The sequence below is a fragment of the Ammospiza caudacuta genome, chromosome 11, assembly GCF_027887145.1.
Source record: "Ammospiza caudacuta isolate bAmmCau1 chromosome 11, bAmmCau1.pri, whole genome shotgun sequence".
In the NCBI taxonomy this organism is placed as follows: domain Eukaryota; kingdom Metazoa; phylum Chordata; class Aves; order Passeriformes; family Passerellidae; genus Ammospiza; species Ammospiza caudacuta.
Window position 1 is genome coordinate 27,495,826 of NC_080603.1, and position 19,565 is coordinate 27,515,390.

General features: G+C 48.5%; 2 protein-coding genes across 2 annotated transcripts; both read right to left on the reverse strand.

Annotated features, from left to right (window-relative positions):
* Window positions 1-171: 171 nt before the first annotated feature.
* On the reverse strand, window positions 172-6,345 carry SELENOT (selenoprotein T). The gene is made up of 6 exons (XM_058812186.1): window positions 6,153-6,345; window positions 4,870-4,980; window positions 3,682-3,808; window positions 2,340-2,427; window positions 1,473-1,624; window positions 172-894 (listed from the first exon to the last, which is right to left on the reverse strand). Exons 1-5 carry the CDS (start codon window positions 6,317-6,319, stop codon window positions 1,500-1,502), a joined length of 618 nt encoding a protein of 205 aa, XP_058668169.1. The 5' UTR covers window positions 6,320-6,345; the 3' UTR covers window positions 172-894; window positions 1,473-1,499.
* A 132-nt stretch (window positions 6,346-6,477) lies between these two features.
* Window positions 6,478-19,498, reverse strand: EIF2A (eukaryotic translation initiation factor 2A). Its single transcript, XM_058812283.1, has 14 exons — window positions 19,471-19,498; window positions 18,451-18,520; window positions 18,086-18,160; window positions 17,358-17,476; window positions 16,226-16,325; window positions 15,773-15,855; window positions 14,530-14,603; window positions 14,236-14,380; window positions 13,173-13,289; window positions 10,163-10,734; window positions 8,801-8,917; window positions 7,858-7,986; window positions 6,976-7,041; window positions 6,478-6,900 (listed from the first exon to the last, which is right to left on the reverse strand). The coding sequence occupies exons 1-14, from the start codon at window positions 19,496-19,498 to the stop codon at window positions 6,835-6,837; spliced, it is 1,761 nt and encodes a 586-aa protein (XP_058668266.1). The 3' UTR covers window positions 6,478-6,834.
* Between the last annotated feature and the right edge of the window lie 67 nt (window positions 19,499-19,565).

Sequence of the window (19,565 nt, forward strand, 5' to 3'; positions counted from 1 at the left end):
AACTGTGGCAGGTGCCTGAAGGATAAGACCATGCCCCATGTGCCCCTCCCCACACTGGAGGTTCTTAGGGGCTTACACAGGACAAATACAAGGTCAGTAACTTTGGAAAGTTGGCTTTTTATGCAGTTTTTCCATTGCAGTTCCAAGAATGTCCATCGGTGACAAACAAGGTACTTCACACAGGAAATGGGAACTCTTTATTTCAATTAATGTTCTTGGGTTCTGTTCAGGACAGCAGGATGGCCCAGCTCATCTCTCAAATGGCCAAGGAAGAACTGCTGGAGCTGGTCCACATGATTAAAGAGCAGCTGATCTTAATTTTCACTGAAGTCACCAAGTGATGTAACAATTCTGCATATAATTTTGCTTATATAATTCAGTATATAATGCACTGTTCGACTCTGCCATAGATTTTGAAAAATATACAAACCTGTTTTAACCACATTAAAGAGATTTGATAGACAGCTATCAATTACTCAACAGTTTAGGACAATATCAGACACTCCTATAACTTCATTTTAAACTACAAAAAGAACATAAATTCATATAAAATACAACAGATTAAACAAACTTCTCTTTTTCCAAGGAAAAATTAGGTTTCAACTCAATCTGCCATAGTGTGAAACATGAATATAAAATAAGTTACCATTAGTAATGCCTGCATTGCTGATCTATGAACTGGTCGAATGAAGTCTTAAAAAAACTATACAGTATTATTGCACTCGTGGCTGTGCAGTGTGGACTGGCCAGCACTGAAACAGGGCTCATTGAGTGTTTGTCCAGGAGGCACAACGTGGCTGCAAGAGAGGCATCCAGCCTGCACCAACAGCAGCTGTCTTCAGTGCAGGCCTTCATGGGTCTGCACCACGTGGCCCGGGAACCACCACCCAATGCCTGCGGAGAGACACCTGGGTTACAGTCCTGCAGCACAGCAGCACACCTGCACTGAGCCAGCCCCAGGATGGGGAATCGTAAGCCATGCATTTTGAAAGCCACAGGTGACACAGGGACGTGCAATGCAGAGGAACAGGGCAGGACACCAGAGCATGACATTGTTCTGCTCTCCAGGGTTAAGCAAGGAATAGACAGCATCCTGTTCCCCAAGGCTCTGGAATTCAACTGGGTTAAAAGCCAGGGAGACCTCAAGCCCCAGGACAGAGGCTATTGTAACGCACAAAGCAGTTTCACTGACATTAGGCCTGCACCACAGTTTCACTGACATGAGGCTTTCTGCCTGTAGTAACACACATTTTCCTGCCTCATGGAATGCCAGCTTCCTGCTCTGAGACAGGCAGAATGAGCTACATCCCAAAACCTCCCACCCAAACAGCCTCTGTGACACCACATGTGGCAGTTTAACATCATGGGAGCTGGTTCTCCAGGAAAACATTTAACTGAACAAACACACAATCCTAAAATCCAGTCTCCAGTGTGCCTGTCTTATGTGGGCAAACGCACTGGAGGAGACTTACGAGAAGTTTCAGTGCTGATCGATGGGGCTATGATCGATGATGGGGCATTGACTCCATGTGCACATTGAGCTTCATCTCGTTATCAAGGATCTGTACAAGCTGCTGCATGGAGGGGAGGTGGCCAGACTCCAGCTTAGACCACACTGGGACATCTAGTGCAGAACACACACGGGAGAGAAACACCATTACACTGGGAGCATCAGAAAACAGGCAGATGTGCTGTAAACACGGAATTGAAAAGCGCCAGGAAACTGTCTGAGCTGGTACTGATCTATGTTGAGGAAAGCATCTGAATCAACAATGCTTCCAACCTCTGGCTATGCTGAATCCTAGCCCAACTAGGAGAGCAGAGTGTCTAATGCTTCCATTTAGAAGTGTATCATATTGATGGAGAGGTGCAGAATATCCACTGACATTCCCCTCTACCTGAAAAATCAGTACTGTTGTCCATCAGTACTGATAATCCGGCAATAGTAATGGATTCTTTAGGATTCCAAAGCTAAAGCATGCTGCAGAACAGACAGGAAAAGCATCTAATTGGAAAGTACATGCCCCTAGCTGATGATTTCTTATTTAATGCCCATCACACACAAAGAAAGAATATAACACAGTTATTTCAAGGCACCAAATATCCCTCTGAGAAAGTTTTTACAGACCTGTTCTAGAATATCTGACATCTGTATAAATTGCTTTATAAGACTTCTATGATTTTCATGATTTATTCTGATAGGCAACACCTGAAGATCCAAATGGATGGCAATGTCCACATATCACATTTGGGACATAAATTTATTGACATCATGCCTCATTCTCCACACCCCACAGCCCTCACATATGTGACACCCCTCAAACAAAGTCTCAGCTCACCATTCAAAGTGATTTCAAAAGCCCCAGTGGACATACACTGGTTCTCAATCATGTTGCTCAGGAAGAAGACCATCATGCAGGCGTACACCTGGAAGGGAACAGAGACCCACACAGACCTCAGCCATGTCAGGCACACCTGCTGTTGTCCACAGCTGCCTCTGAACTCCCTGTCATTGCTCAAGGAATGTTCCCATCTACAGACACCTCCCCTTCCTCCTTTTACAAACTGCACCTTGCCTCCCCCAGAAAAGCACCAAGCCAGCTCCAACCCCAGCCAACTCGCAGCCCTCTGCACCCCTCTGGACCCAGCACAGGCAGCTGCAGGGGGCTGGCAGTGTGACATGGGAACTCCACTGTCCCCAGACACAGCCTGTCACTGTCACAGCAATCTCCAGATCACAGAGCCTAGGGCCCAGCCACAAACAGCAGAGCAAGGCAAGTCACGTGCACAGGACCCTCCTGCACACCTCCAAGCCTTCATCTGGAATCTTCTCTGTGCATGGGTGACTAAGGAGGAAAGGACAGCATCTTCAGCAGTGCAGCTCCTCCCTCACCACCAGCATCTCTCTAATTTCCTTTTCCAGTTCACAGGCACACTCACACAAGTCACTGCAACACCACAGAACCTGGCACAGGGACAGCAGCCACGCACTGCAGCCAGTCCAGCCAGGCATGCAGTTGGCCCATTTAATTCAAATGGAAATATTACAGCTTCTGGGCATGCAAACTGGCCAGTGAGAGACCCAGGGCACTGGGCAGCTCAGCATGAAGGTCTGTAAATTAGTTTAGTTTAGTGGAATAAATCTAGAACAAGATTACTCTAAATCAGAGTACAAAACACTGAATCTACTGGCATCATCAGTACTGACGCATGGGAATATTCTCCCACAACGTCATGCCAGTCTGCTCTCCGAAAACACCCACAACATTTCAACTTCATTTCTCTAACGCCCTTCTAATTGCTGCCTAATCTATCAGGAGTCTGATGGAAGCATCAACTGCAAAACCATTATGAGACAACAGAGAAGGGAAATGGTAATTTTAACATCAACAATATTGGCTTGAAATGTTCTTCTTGAGCCCTAAAAAATAAAGAACTCTTTTATTGTCTTTGTCAGCACTTTAACCTCAGCTGCCCCTCTGCAGTAGCAGCAGCCTGGAAAGAGATCACAGAAGCACATCTGGCTTTGTCAAAAGCATAAAGCACAATTGGTAAGAATTATTCTACCGTAAGGCTGCAGCATATGAAAGGTAAATCAGTCAGAACTGAGGGACCCAGAGTGCACCCTCATGAAGTAACTTTGAAGCTGCTTTTTCAGATTAAAAGAAGTATGTCCTTTACCTTGTTTTCCTGGCCCCACTGCCAGATGCTTGGAGCTTGCATGCCAAAGAAAGCAAACGGGTCCTTGCCAACAATGATTAAGCCAATTAATACTAGTTTGAAGACAGACAGGAAGGATGCTATGTGCCTGTTGGAGACAACACACAGCAGTGACTGAAAGGTTCAGTTCCTACTTCACCATACACAACTGTAATTCACATCACTAGGAGACAGTACAATCAAATGTTTCAGGGAAGTACAAAACTTTCCAAAGTTTATCTCACTGTAAAAAAAACCCAAACCAAGTCAAACCAACAAAACAAAAAAGCAACACACATAACAACACCTCCAATAAGGCCCTGCTTCTGCACAGCACCCCAGAAAGCTACCTTCCTGTAAACCACAGAGAGATTATTTTGCTCCTCAGCAGACTTCAAACTTCAAATAGGACTTTGCCTTTATGCCTGGATAACAGATTCAGTTTCTAAAGCTGCTCCATATTACACTGACGGGCACCCTTCCTGTGGAGCATTTCCCAGTGATGTGCAACTCCCCAGAGCCAGCCCACACGGAGGCACTGCGCCCCGCAGCCTCCCACCACCACAACCCTGCCAGAAACCGGGCCAACGAGCGCTCCAGGAGCCACCCAGTAACTATGGCATCACTCTCCAGCGTGGGCACACTGCTTTAAGTAACAGGAATGACACTGTTCTGCCTTCTTCTGAATTTCTTTGGGCTTCCCCCCACAGCTGCACCAAAGGCCATTCCGGCAGCCCCTAACCTGAGCTGAGCTCTCCCTGATTCAGATGTTAACACTGAACTTTCCCTTCCTCTGTGTCCTTGAATCCATTACAGGCATTTGTCACTAAGTGCATAAGCCTGAGCAACAAACTGAATTTATGTCCAGATACAGCATGAAGAAAAGCTAGGAAAATTCACTATTTCAAAAACAAGTTATGTAATTTATTTTAGGTTGGATATGACAGGCCTCATCATACAGATATACGGATAGTGATACTTGTATGGAAAACTAAGGCAGCTACCTGGAAGGCAGAAAATCACATACAAGAAAATCATACAAGCATCCCTGTATGTAATCGCAGTAGAAAATCCCCTCAAGATGACATTTTCAGTATTGTTTCAGTGTAAGTGCATATGTTTAGCAGTGGAAAGCAGACAGAGAGCACACAGTAGGAGGCACACGCTCACCTATAGATAGGTTGAGGAAGGTAGTTCTCCCCTTCGATTCGGATGTCTGGGTACCGCTGGCTGATGACCCGCATGTACTCCTCAAACACCCGCCTGTAGCCTCAGGAGACACTGAACACAGACAGCACGGTCACCTCAGCTCCAGGGCCGCGCTGCTCAGCAGCACTCACCCTCCTCAGAACCCCGCCTAGCTAAAACAGAACTCACATTTTTTATGGCTCAGAGAAAACCTCATCTGCAGTGAAATTACACATCACAAATCCCAACAGGTAAACCCTGGGTGTGACACTGATTTGCTCCACATCCCAGCAGACACAGAGCTCTGGAAATACCCACTTAAGCATCAAATCACTCGCTTTCCTTGTAAAAATCTGTTAAGTTACGATTAATTTAGGAACTCAATGTAAGCAATCCCTTGCTCTGTGCTGAAAAAGTCTTCACATAGAGCCGTCTGAATCCCTCTCTGGGACTGTCCAGACAGGCAATGTCTCTCCCAGCGCCATCTCTACGTCAGCACGACACGGGAACTGCAGGAGTTAAATATTAAATATTCCCGAGCTGTCCTCCGCCTCGCCTTTCGGCAGCCCCCTCTATAAAACTGCGGTAAACCGCCGAAGACCCCGAACGCGGCACTTTCCGCTGAGAGTTTCTGCGGTGCCTCGAGGACCCGCAGGGCCCGCCCAAGCTCGGCTCCGGCCTCCACCGGGCCCTGCGCACCCCGACGGCCGGGAACCGGAGTGACGAGTGCTCCGGGCCTGCGGAGCTTTTTTCGCCCTGCCAACGGGCTCCGTGCTGCTCCGGGGCTGCCTGAACCTGCTCGGAGCTGCTGACACCATCGGCAACACCGCCGGAATGGTGCAAAGGTGCCCCAACGCACCGACTGCAATACGGGCACTGCACCAACACAGTACATTACAGCCATTACTAAGACATCGGTTCCTCCCAAACGCTAGTCCCGCACTAGCACAACGCCATACACGGCATTAAAGGGCCCGAAAAGCGCGATTTTATGGCGGGTGGCCATAGAGCGGGACCCACTGAAAGAGCCGCCGCCCGCGGCCCGGCGCCGCCTCCCACGCTCCAACAAGGCCGAGCACCCCGACAGGTCGCCTGGGGCGAGGCGGCCCCTGGCCCTGGGGGAGGCCCCTCCACGGACAAGAGCGAGCGAGGCCGCCGCAGCGCTGAGGGAAAAGAAGGGAAGAAAAAGGAACGAGGCAGGGAGAAGCGACGGCCCGGCGGACGCCGCCATTTTGGCCGCCGCCATCTTGGCGGGCGCCCCTCACCAGATCTGAAACTTGAGCAGCGGCCCGGTGGCGTACGCCATGCGCAGCTTCTTCGCCGGCAGCCCGCCCTGCTCCGCCGCCGCGGCGCCGCCGCCGCCCGGTGCCGCCGCCAGCCCCGCCAGCAGCAGCAGCAGCAGCAGCAGCCGCCGCAGCCCCGCCGCTCGCATCTCGCCGCCGCCGCCGCCGCCGCTGAGGCACCGCGCGCGCGCCGCCTCGCCAAGGTCACGCGCGCGGCGGGGCGGAGCCAAGGCCGGAGCCCCGCCCCCTGGCGCCCCCTGGCGGGCACACAGCGCTCGACAGCTCGCTGTTATAAATGCTCTTTATTTCATCTACAGCCCGTCATCGCATAAAGATCGCATCTCTTCTTAAATATAATAAAGCTATCAAATGTCTTTGTCGCCTTCCCTTCTCCCACCCAAATAAGGAAAAAAAATCTGATCTAGGCAGTATGTTCTCAGAAAAGGAGCGCATTTCTTGTTGGAACAGCAGCAGAACTGGCTGACGGATACTCATCACTTGCTTACGGCTTTATGTGCACAAATCTTTAGGAAAACTCTTTTTTAAAGGCAAATGAGCAGCAAATCTGTGGACTGTCGAACCCTTGGTCATCTGCTGAAATGTTTAACGAAACTACATTTTGCATGAACTTTGTGATAGCACCACACTGGAGCTCGAGGAAGATTTAAACACCCAGTTCTAGGTCTTCCAGTTCCTTAAGGAGAGCAGCTTCTTTCTGAATCTTCTCCACCTAGAGCAGAAAATGTCATAGATGTAGCTTATTATAAAATGAACCTGGAATAAATTGTACAGATCTCAATCATACCTGATTCTTCTCCAGCTGTTTGCCAGCAGCTGCCTGTTCTTTCAGCTGCTCAATTGCCTTTAGTTTCTGAAACAAACAAACAAACAAACAAAAATATTGGTGAAACAACAACAGAAAATAAATCTTACAAGTTGCTGATGTGTCTGGAGGCAGGTCTCTATGGAAAGCACAATCCCTTGACCATCTACAGAGGCTTCACCCAGAATTTCCCACCCACAACCCACATTTCTTTCAGGAATAGAACTTAGGAACAGCAGTACTTCATCCCAGAAACAAACACCAGGCATTGTCTCACTGAAGGGCTAGATCCAAAACTGGGAATTACTCCATCACCATCCCTCTTCACCACACATTCTCCTCAAAAAGCCTGGAAAGTTAATCCAGAGACTATGAGCAGCAGGAGGCAGCAAGATAAATGGGAAAGATTCTCTAGCCAGAACTTAACAATTCCTGTTCTGGAATTATTTAATGCAAGAATTCTCAGGACTGGCAGTAAACTTTGCACTCAGGCCACAAGGGCACTGCTCCCTTGGCAGATGCAGGTCCCAACACCCACAGAAGGCACAGAGCTCCCGTCTGAGCACCAACACCTGCCAGGGCACCCTGACCCTCAGCTGGGACTGGCTGCACCTCCACAGCGTTCCTGAGGGTCAGCTTTAGAAACTCCTCCCTGTGCTGCCACCTCTGATGGGACCTTCAGGAGCCCTGGCACACGATGGCTGCACAGGTGGGAGGGCAAAGGGAGGGGGGTACAAATCTGGGACAATTCCGTGAAGGTTCCTGCATGCTCCTGGACTCAGCTCACCTTACACTTGCACTAGGTCTGACAGACCAGCCCTTGGAGGAATACTGTCTGTTAGAAATCTAAGAATCTCTTTGCACCTTTTTCAAATTCTTTATCTTCTTATCCACTTCAGGATCTCCCGTTGTCATGGCTGGCACAGTGTTCTGTAGGGCATTCTGTGGGGTTCTGACCTGGGCAGGGCCTTGGGGCACATCAGCTTTGGCCTCCTGTAGACACATAAACACAATATAGAAAATACCTTTGATTACAAAGAGAATGAAAAATGTCTTTAATCACTTTAGAGGATCCATTTAATATTCCTTCTTTCCCCAGTTTGCTGGACGTATTCCAAAATCCAGGATGACTTGCTCTGAGGTACTGCATTATCTATTGATCTGCCTTCCATGGACAAAGGCTTATGTGGAACAGCTCACATGCTGTTTCTTGTTTAATTTCTACTTCCTCAAGGTCCCAACCACACACAGCACAGGGAAACACCAGTTTAAGGGTGATACGACAAATACATACACAAATATTTTACAAAGCAGACTGGGTCATTGTCTGTGAAGCAAAAAGAAAGGGCTCAAAAGCAGTGCTAGAAATTTTTTTAAATAGCATTTAAAGAAATTATTGTGGCAGAGGTTTGTAGTAATTGGAAGGCTAATACCATAAGCTGACTTTTATCTACCTAGTCAATGAACAGTAAGTCCAGAATTGACAGACAGGCTGTCTCTGGTCTGCCCTAAATACACACCTCAGCCTTGACCTGCAGGGAACACAAAGCACCCACCTGTTCCTCCCTCCTACCTAAAACCAAACCACATTCTGCAGGATGTGAGGAGCCAGAATCACCTTGTCTCCACACTGATTTTAGCTAACATTTGCAGCGACTCAGCAAAGCTGTTACTACTGAATCACCCTTCTGTAGCTGCTCTTCTCTGGTTAAACTCTGCTGCCCTTCCCACACTGCCACATAAGACTGACCACTGCCTTTGGGGAAGCTAATTAACGTGATTCTTACAACAACGACTTTTGCAGTACCTGTTTAGCAGCTTTCTTAGCTTCGTGCTTCCTCTGATTTTTGAGAGCTATTTTAGACACTGGCTTATCACTGCCTCCCAGCTGGGGTTTCATGTTCTGGGGTGGCTCATCTTCATGCTGCGGGACATGCAAAATGGTTAAAACCCCACATTCCATGTTGGCACAGAAACCCCAAAATCTACCTCAGACAACATCATATGCAAAGATGAAAGAAAAAAGAAAGAAAAAAGAAAAAAGAAAGTGGAGGAAAAAGTACACACTCCTTGGAACAGCCAAAGAAAGGTGAAAAGTGTTTCAAACTCATCCACTAGAGTATGCATGGGACTACCCCGTGTGCCCCAATGATTTCACAGTTTTCCAGTAAGTAAACAAAATCACTGTTTTCTATCTCAGGAAGGAAACAAAATCCAAGAAGAATAACCAATCACAAAATGACTGAAGCCTGGCATTTTGCTGTTGCTGACAGCTTTGTAGTTCAAACTCCTGATGACCAGAGAGGAAGGCTGAGTGCTGGGAGGGGACTTGGGAGGCAGTGAGGGCTGAGAAAGGGGGCTGTTTGGTGTTTTTAAGATAACTCTCAACTGTGGAACTGTATTTTTTTAATGCGTGTGACAAAACTTTTTGCCCATATAAGTAAGGAGAATTATTTTGCTGACTGTATCTTTTCCCTACTCCCTCTGCTCAGGGATGGTCTGTGAGAGCAGCCCTCAGCATGGCTAACAACAGACTGCTCACAGTCTCCTGCAAAGCACCAGGCTCAAAATCAAAGCTTTCCAGGACCCAAACACTAAGGGTGCAGCTGTTACATGGAATTAGTTCTACTGAGCCTACTCTGGAAACCTTCAGAAAGAAACTAATTATACAAGCAGATCACTGTACTGAAATGTGTTTAAGCTGCAGCTGACTTGCTAATGATCCAATCTCCAGTAAGTACATTTACCTCATTAAAAACAAAAAACCCAAGAAAGAATGGCTGTTGGGAGGCTATTCAAGCCCCAGGCTGGCTGGGGTCAGAACTGGCAGGGTCAAGTCACCCAGATCAGAGGCTTCTTTCCTAACCAGAGTACTCAATTTCAGCACATGAGTTTAGTGTTCCAGTGCATGTTGCAAAGAGTATTATAGAAGGTTGCAAACGCTTTGCGAAAGGACAGTGTTTGGGCCAAAGAGATGAGAGCTTTCTAGCATACATTCTTGCAAACTGTGAGCAGAGTGCCAAAGGAGGTCACCAAAACCCCTCCGAGCCCCCGCAGTGCTGCCAGCCTGGCTGCTGCTCTCAGGCTCCTCTCAAAAGCACGCGGATGGCAGGCCAAGCTCCAAGGAGCCGCGAGCGGGCGGGCAGAGCCCCGGGGCAGCGGCACTCACCAGCTTGGAGCTCGCGGCGGGCCGGTGGCGCAGGGCGGGCGGGCGGTACGCCTGCGCGGGGCCGGGCGCGGCGCGGGGCGGCTCGCCGGGCGCCGCCTGGTACCGCACCGCTCTCTCGGGGAACACGCCGTCCAGGAAGGGCTGCCAGAACACCTGCCACATCTCCTGGTCCGCCGGCACCTCGTGGGCGTGCAGCACGGAGCCCGTGTAGTGCCAGATCTTGTAGCCGTTGCCGACGCGCAGCCGCGGGGCGCACGTGGCCGTCACGATGTGCTCCCCGTCGGGACACCACGCGAAGTACGTGGAATCCGAGGCCACCGGCTTGGAAATCAGCTTGTAGTTCTTAACGTCCCACACTTCCATCTGTCCCCTGAGGTTCCCAAACCCTGCCAGCACCAGGATGTGTCCGTGGGGGCTGTAGTAGGCAGCATTGCGAGGCCCGGTGCCAAAATCAAACACGGGGTCACACTTCAGGTTAAAAACCGTGGCTTTGGCGGGCATGAAACCATACACAGCGCAGAACTCGACAGAATTTGGGCTCCAGGCAACATCGTAAATAGGGCCGTTTTTGGCTAAAGGAAAAGGAAGAACATGCAGCTGTTGGGAGACACTGTTTTTTCAGAGCAAGCCAAAATAAAATCCATAGTGACTCTTCATGCTTTGCTAAAATGATGTATTCTAATTATGGACGGTGAAAATTAATTCTGCTAACAACAGAGGGAAAAACAACCTTGTATCTTCTGATAACTTTAGTTACAGTTTGCAACAACAACTGCAGTCATTCCAAATTACCTCTGTACGGCCAGCACCAACACTTTAACAGTAAGCATAGCTTGACATGTAAAAAAATTCCGTTTTTTTTTTTCCTCAAGTATGACCTCAGGGCCTTCTCAAATTGTCCCACTGGAAACCTGCAAAAACAGGAGTTTTATACCAGCTGGATAATAGCTTCTCTTCTTTTAATCTAAGAAATATTGTGTAGTTCAGCTTTGTAAAGGTAAGCAATAGTGACTTATCTTTGGACCATGCCCATGCACAATATTTCATAACTCAGACTTTAATGTGGGTGAGCACACAAAAATGGCCTTACATGTAACGATCAAAACTTGCTACTGTTAGAAGCTATTCTGGGGGTTGGAACATTAGGATATACTGAAGAATAATGAATTAGTGATGAAAACTGAGGTAAAATACCCAGAGGTAAATACAAACCATATAACTTTTCATCATCTGGGTATATTCACCTATAGTTCAGATAAATGCCAAATGCATTACTGAATCCTTAAATTCAGACTTGACCCAAGATGTTCAAACTGAGTTAAATGGTTCATGTCTGTTGTCACTCTGAAGTCTCATTATCTTTACAAACAAGGATCACACTGTATTCCCCTTCGAAACCTTTTCAGTGACATTAACCCAATGCAGCTCAGCTACAGAGGTGACAGAAAATGACACTTGGTGACAGCAACAGCTGGAGAGATGAGGACAGCTCCATGCAGGCTTCAGAGCTCTGCCAGAGCCTGCAGCAGCACCACATCTTAGTCGAAAATGAAAAGCCCTTTGCAAATGCCAGAGTGGAAAAAAGCTTCAAAATTGCACTTCAAAAATGATCCAACTCCACAGGCACTCTCAGTCCAAGTGCCAGCACTTGCTTTTATCAGTTTGGACTTTTCCTTGAAAAGGAATAGCTAAATTAAATGAAAAGACTTCCTGTTAAATACAGATGCAGTAGAAATAAAGAACATTTTAGTAGGTATGTAGTTAAACAAGTAGTGCTCTACTTGTAAGCTAGGTCAAACTACTCCCCATGAGATTCTATATACTGAGTCATGACCCCAATTCTCCTTCCCCAGGGGAGTTACTATCAAGGGGAAACAGGGCACAGTACTCATCCACAAGTTTTGCAGCAGAAGGCAAACTGGAAATGCTCCCAGCCAGCACTGTTATGGAAGTCACATTCACCTCCAGCACAGGTAGTCCACGTCACCCCAACCCCAGTGCTCCCAAGCACTCCCAACAAACCAGCCTCTACAATCCCAAGCAGGCCAGATGTTTGCACACAAGAGCAAGAGCTTGAGAGAAGGAAAAAAGACCCCCACAGCAGAAGTTCAGGCATGGATTTCCAGTTAAAGCTAGACACTGGAATGAAGCACATTCATCTGCTGCCCTCCAATATGTCATTTTTAGGTTTTAAAACACTTTCAGTATTACAATACAAAATAAAGGAGTTTTATTTTCCCACAGACTTCGAAACACTGCTGTCACTCTGCCCTGGCTCACTGAGGGCAGTATCTTGCATGTGTTTAAGTGCAGGTAGGACTATTCAGTTTGGTTACACACATTCCTGCCCGTTATGGATTCTCAGACATCAACCTGGCTCCATTATCCAGGTGTTTTCTCAGAAAATGAGTATAGTTCCCTCCCTGTGCACCTGAACACCTTCCCAGTCAAATTATCAGTATGTATTTACTGGAACCTTTATGTATATATTAACTGAACGCCACTGACATCAAGATGGTAAGTCTATCATAGGTAATAAAATCCAGCTACTGAAAAAAACTCCACACCAACCCAGAAAAAAGCAACATCCCCCTGCAGAGATAAAAAACAAACAACAAACAACAACAAAAAAAAAGGTGAAGGATTTTTTTGTTTAGAGGATTTTGTTCTAACGGTCATTTCATGAGACTAAGGAGCCTGGCAGAGGCAGGAGCTGCAGGGCAGCGGAGCCTGGCCCGGCCCCGCCCCGCATAGCCCCGCCCCGCATAGCCCCGCCCCGCATAGCCCCGCCCCGCATAGCCCCGCCCCGCATAGCCCCGCCCCGCATAGCCCCGCCCCGCATAGCCCCGCCCCGCATAGCCCGGCCCCGCATAGCCCCGCCCCGCATAGCCCCGCCCCGCATAGCCCCGCCCCGCATAGCCCCGCCCCGCATAGCCCCGCCCCGCATAGCCCCGCCCCGCATAGCCCCGCCCCGCATAGCCCCGCCCCGCCCGGCCCCGCCCGTACTCACGCAGCTGCACCACGGCGCTCTCCCCGCTGGCCGCCAGGTAGTGCAGCGTCTGCTCGCCGTAGTACGAGGCACCGCTCTTGTCCACCTCGGTGCTGGCAACCACCAGCACGGCCGTGGCTGCGAACACACACAGTTACTGCAGCGCAGCTGCTGCAAACCACGGCAGCCGCTGCACTAAACACCTGACTGAGCAAAACCAGCTCTGCTATGAGCTCCTACTGGGCGCTTGTGTGGTATCGGTCTCTTTTGAACTGAGTTTTTCCTAAATGCGAACACAAAAGCACTGAATACATTCCTTTCTCTATACATTTACTGTTAGATCACAAGCAAGTGAACATCCTTTGCGGCTATTAAAAAAAATTAAACTATGGCAGAAACCAAACATCCTGATCAATCCTTGACTGAAACATTTCTTCAACATCTTATGTATGCACATCTGTTATCCAAAGCTTGGGGGGTGCAGAGCAGGGCACTGTCTCACCAGGGCAAGGCCCAGCCTGCCCCTTCCCACAGACACACGCACCCCAAAATGTCTCAAGCAACAATCTTTGCTGTCTCTCACAGTCCCCAAGCATGGTTTCAACACCTTCCTTTACATTCCAAACTATGTGGGTTGAAGGAAAATGATTTGTACAAAACCATTCTGAAACAGCTCATTGCTAACAAACAACAAAGCGCAGAGGCCTCTCAGCTCACCCCAGTTATCATATGTATGCATACAGATAATTCTACAGGTTAAGATCATATCATCACATGAACTGTTGTTATGTTTACAATCCAATTTCATTATCGACACAGAATGCAAAATTATATAGGAATTTGTCATTCAACTGAAAACTTTACCAGCATGTATGGAATATTTTCAAGTACAACACAAAAAATGATGAAAGTCACAGGATAAGTGCTGAGGACTCCAGGGTGTGCAGAAATGCACCTCAGCAAAGCATTAATGGCCGCCCTCAGGATTTATCAACATATGCAAACTAAACACAAACCCCACACAGCAAACAAAGTCAATGCCAAACGAGCACAATATAAAAGTGTCAGTACACAGCTGCTATACCTTTTTTGTTCCACAGCATTGTCACCTTGTCAGCTTTAAAGAAGCTTTTGTTGGCTAGTGCTGACTGCGGGCCCCCGAAGTTGGGGTACTGGTAGAGCCTGACAAAGGATGGAGCACCTTTGCTGCCTGGGACATAAACAGCAACCTGAAACAGCCATGAGATTTCACTGCGGGTTAAAGCCTTGGTAGCTGGGGCATAGTTACTAAAATAGTTACACTAGTACTAAAATCACAGTGCGTTTTTTTTTTTAAGAAAACAAAAAAAAAAAAGGTTGGAAGCTGGATCAGAAGTACCTTGGTTGGCTGTGCTCCTGGGGACAGCACAAAATCACTGACCTTCTGCAAATGCAGCTTGTTTGCAATGGTATCTGCCAAGAAAAAGGCCACAGATGTCTGATGTTAATGACAAACCATGTTACCTGGATGTCCTAACCACATCCTGCTGTGGGGCTGTATCCTGCATAACGCAGACCAGTAAAGAGAATCACAAAGGATCTCTTTTTCTAGGCAAACAACTATTATTTTCCCATTTCACCTACAAAACCAGCTTTAATCAAGCCTATGCCTGAAACTCAGCACTTAGTATCTGGAAGTTCAAAAAGCAAAGGAAGCCTCTGAACCCAAGGTGAATGCAGCCTGTGTTTGAAGCAGATCTTCTTCACCTCATCTGTGCTGGCTTCAGTCACATTCAGGTGCCATCACACAGGGGCAGGGGCTCTCCCCTCACACCTCCATGGGATAACTCTTCCCAACAGGCTGCTCAGGGCTCAGCACAACTGACGGCAACAGCATCACCCCACAGCTCCACTGCAGCCAGCAATGCGCACTGCCAGCACACATCCTGCTGAGGCTGACATTCCATGCTTCCCACAGCTTGATTAACATCACCAGGGCTAATTCTCAGGAAACTGAACCTCTTGTAGCCCTAATTCTTCTATCAACTTTATATTTAAAACAAAACAAAGAATGCAAAACTAAATACAAAAGTAAAATCACATGCTGCTGTTCTCCCCTCAGTTTTCTCTTCACTCCTTTACATTTTTGTTCTAATTAGTTTTTATCTTTCTGCTTTTTTCTTCCCCTTTCCCTTTTAAACACCTATCGACTCCAAATATTCTATCACCAACAGTAAATCTCTGTGGTAAAAATCTTCAGGCTTCACTATTTCATTTTTGCCACCAATTTTTTAATGAGCCATTTTTAGCAATCTATTGACAGAATATGCACAACCCAAGGAAGTAATGGCAGATCACGTTTTCTACAAAACAATTTCACGGATCTCATTAAATGAGTAACAATATAGAATAAGGCCTTTTTTACTGAGAATCAGATGCATTTCACATCATGTCAGTCAGTGAAAAGATAAATAAGAAAGTGAAATAATGATTCTGAATTCCAAACTGAAATAAAATGTAGGCAGTATTTAAAATAAAAGGCAAGCAAATGAAGAAACAAAGAAAAACCTGAAAACAAAAACCACCCCTCAAACGAAGCAGCGTTTATAGAGGGAATTAAATGTAGAGAAATACTCGCATACTGAAGTTGTTGTTTTCAAAGAAGTGCACCTCATTGTTCACATTTCTGGCACAAATACTTTCATCCTCTGCCCAGCAAGGACACCTGCACATCAAGGGGAAAGTCAGAAACACGAAATGACGCTCATCATTAGCACTCCAGGATTGTTTTTTCCCTCTACTGTGAACCCACAATGTTCAAACATGATACATTTAATGTGGATAAATGACATCTGCATAGCAAAAATATACAAGTGGACTTAGTTATTGTCTGCTCAGCTTTCCTCTGTGGTGCAAAGTGAGAGTGAATTTACAATAAACTACACACAGGCACTCACAGGCACAGACTCTGGCTTTCAGTTAGCAGCGGGCATTGCTTTGAAAGCCAACACCACACTAACAGCTCCATTTACCTGGATCAGATTTTGAAAACCACATTTCTTTGTAAACAATTAGCATCTGGAAGGCTTATTTACCAGTTCTGCATCTTTTTCTGCACAAAAGACTTTAAGCATTTTCCAGTTCTCAGATCATGGAGCTGCAGGTTGGGCACCCCGGCTGTGCCATCCTTAGCAGCTGCAAAAAAACATAGTGGTATTTGAGGCTTAAATCTGCTTCACCCCAGCATCCCACCTCATGGTTCTGCATGAACATCTCGAAAGCATGCAGCTTCTGCCCCCGAGGGACCAAACCCATGAATGCTGATTGCTGCACCTATTAACCTCAGCCTGCTTGCATAAAGAACTCATATTTGGAGTGCAGGGTTTCTACTCCCCACTGCAAGGCTGCAACCAACACCTGCACAGCTCTTTAATCCAAACCCAAAACCATCCTCAGGGCAAACAACGGAGGCATGTTCTCCACTCCAGTGTTTTGCTCTCACAGGAATGAGGTGATTTTGTCCCTTCCGCTGTAGTCACTGCTGCTCTCTCTGCAAGCCATGCAAAACGGCTCTGCTGCTTTTAAGCTGTCTGTACTCTCCTCCTTACCCAGGCTAGCCCAGCTCGCCTGCTGCTGTCAGTGACTCACAGCAGCCCCAGAGCAGCTCACAGCTTGTGATGTTCTCTTACCCTACAGCCTGTCCCAGCTCCCAGTGTCCCCACAGCCTGGCCAGCTCCCAAGGCCCAGCCTTGCCCAGCTCTTCCCTCCCAAGGCAGCATTCACACTGTCTGTGCCTCAGGCAGGACCGCAGCTCTCCGAACCAGGATCTCTAACCCCCCAGGGATGCAGAGCAGGAATAAAGCTCTGGACACGAAGAACCCTCCAGCCACGGGCCCCAGGCAGGACACAACTCTCCAGGACAGCACACCATGTCCCTTGCCTACCCAAGAACAGGAGCTGCCTGCAGGGCACACGGCACCAGGACCACTTCCCAAAGCTCAGGAAAGACATGCCTGAGTGACAGAGGGACTGTGAGCACGGGCACTGACAGAGCGTGGGTGAGCACGGCCCACACCCGCTGCTCTCAGAGGCATCCCTCCCTCTGCACTGTGCTCCTGACTGCCCACACAACCTCCTGCGCCTTCCTGCACTGCTCATTTGGCCAGCACACGTGGCCTCAAAGCCTCCCAGCTGGCACAAAGCCCCCCCAGCTGGTACAATACTCACTTGCATAGGCCTGCCACGTTGCCAGAACGTTATTCTTTGGCGAGAATTCAAGGCAAACTGTCTTTGGGAGATCAAAGGAATGCAGTAACTCAGCTCTGGTGACGTTAAAAACATTGACTCTGGAACCAAAAGATGCTATTTCAATAAAACATGCTTACAATAGTTAATTAATGCTGAGAGAATTGTTCAAGTCTTTGACTCTTCTAGATCTGCTCCAAATTTGGCCAATGGAACAAAATTGGAAGAGCTTCCCCTGCCCCCCTTGTTTTTACAAAATTTTCCCAAGAGCACATTTTAAAACCAGACACCCAAGCCTGACAGAAACCACTGGTCAAAACATAATATGTATTTTTGTATGCAACACATAAGCTCTAAATATGAGATTGAACTCTATAATGCACCTGACCTATAAAAAAGGAACCTTGTATTGTAATGTTCACAAGGTGAATAGACTCATTATTTTCTGTGCACTCTACTAATAGATTAATCCCAGAGACCAGGTACTGGGAGCCATGAATAAAAAAACAACCAAATAAAAGAGAGCATACCAGACTGCATGGGAATGGGTGCATCACGGCTGCACCAAGAACACAAAATATTTCATCTGATAAAATCCATTTCAAGTGTACTTGCATTAACAGCAATCATCTTTACACAGACAAGAGTAAATAAGGCATAACTGATTACATTTCATACAAGCTAAACATAAGATAATAAAATGCACCCACTTTTCTCCATTGCACCAGGCAAAGAGGGAGCCATCTTTGCTAAAAGCAACAGCTTTGCAATTTTTTCCAGAATCCCTAAAGAAATGAGAAACGTACATAAGTACCCAACAGCACCATAGTTAAGGTTTTCTCAACAAAAACCAACCCAAGAGCTTTCCTGCCGTGCTCCTGAGGAGCCCTGTGTCACAGTGCAGCCCCTGCTACCCCTGCCCAGGGACTGTCACCTGGCAGCAAGAGCTCAGGCAAGTGCAAAGCCTTCCAAGCCATCGGTGCTCTGAACTCACTTATACTCACACATTTTTCAATCCCACAGTCTACCCTTACTTTTCAGAAAGCAATTTCTTTAGTGCCAGTGCCAGCAGTACCTTTGGAATGCCACGCTCTCAGTGAAGCTGGGGGGCCCATTCACCATGTAGAGCCCCTCAGAGCCTCTCACTGCAGGGGAAACAAACAACTCATTTCAAATGCAGGAAATTGGAAAAGCAGGTGATTTTCTAACTTGTGAACCCTGAGCCATGCACAGTGTTTCCCAGCCTTGCTACAAGGAAATTCCCAGACACAGCCGGGACGCGGCCCTGGAGCTGCCATCCCTGTGCAGGATGTGCCCCAGGGTGGGCAGCCACAGCCTCACAGGAGAGCAGCTCTTCTCACGCCCGAGTACAATTGTACAGGGTTCACGCACGGCACAGCCCCCAGAGACCCTAAGGGAACCCCTAACACACCTGAGGTGTGCCCCAGGACCGTGTTCTCCAGCCCTCCCGTCACGCTCCCCGTTACGATCCAAACTCACAACAGACGGCAGTGAGCAGCCAAAAATCCACACGAGCAACTGCCGCCCCCACGGGCCCGAGCGCGGGTTAACGGGCTCGTGTTTAAAGCTCAAAAATACAGAAAAGGACAATACGCATCCCTTATGTTGAGGGAGTTTAAAAAGTGAGACACGGAAAGGGAACACGCCTCTCGAGAAGCGGCAGCCAAAGCCCGCGGAGCGCAGCGGACACGGCAGCGGCTGCCCGCACGCCCCGGTACCCGCGAGTGAACCACCCGCGGCCGGAGAACGAATCCGCGACACGGGGCCACGAGGGCTCCGCGGGGCGAGGGAGCCGGCGGCGGGGCGGCTGCTCGGGGCAGGACCGGGGCCTCCCCTGGGGCGCCGCCGCTCGCCCTGGCCCAGCGAGCACAGGGCCCGGCGAGCCCTGACCAGCGCCGGGGCCGGCACCGCCAAGAACTCCACGACCGGGGCCGGACTTGGCCACGCCGCGGCAGCGCACGCCGGGGAGGACCGCGCGGCGGAAACCGACGGGCACCGGAGGGGCCCCGGGCCACCCCACCCCAACTCGGCTGCCATCTCCCGCGCACCGGCCCCGGGCCCGGGCCAGACGCACCTGCGAGCAGCGGCGTGGGCGGCGCCATCTTAGGGCGCGGGCGGAGCGGTGTTTCCGGTTCCGGGGCGGCGGCGGCGAAGCGGCCGCAGCGCGCG

What these genes read in the sequence shown, in the direction of transcription:
- EIF2A (XM_058812283.1), bottom strand. Translation starts at nt 19,498, where the DNA reads ATGGCGCCGCCCACGCCGCTGCTCGCAG. An exon ending in GCCTGGTGCAATGGAGAAAA is followed by an intron (nt 17,477 to 18,085) that starts GTGGGTGCATTT and finishes TTTTGGTTCCAG; the next exon opens with AGTCAATGTTTTTAACGTCA. An exon ending in CTTTGAAAACAACAACTTCA is followed by an intron (nt 14,604 to 15,772) that starts GTATGCGAGTAT and finishes TTTTCTTGGCAG; the next exon opens with ATACCATTGCAAACAAGCTG.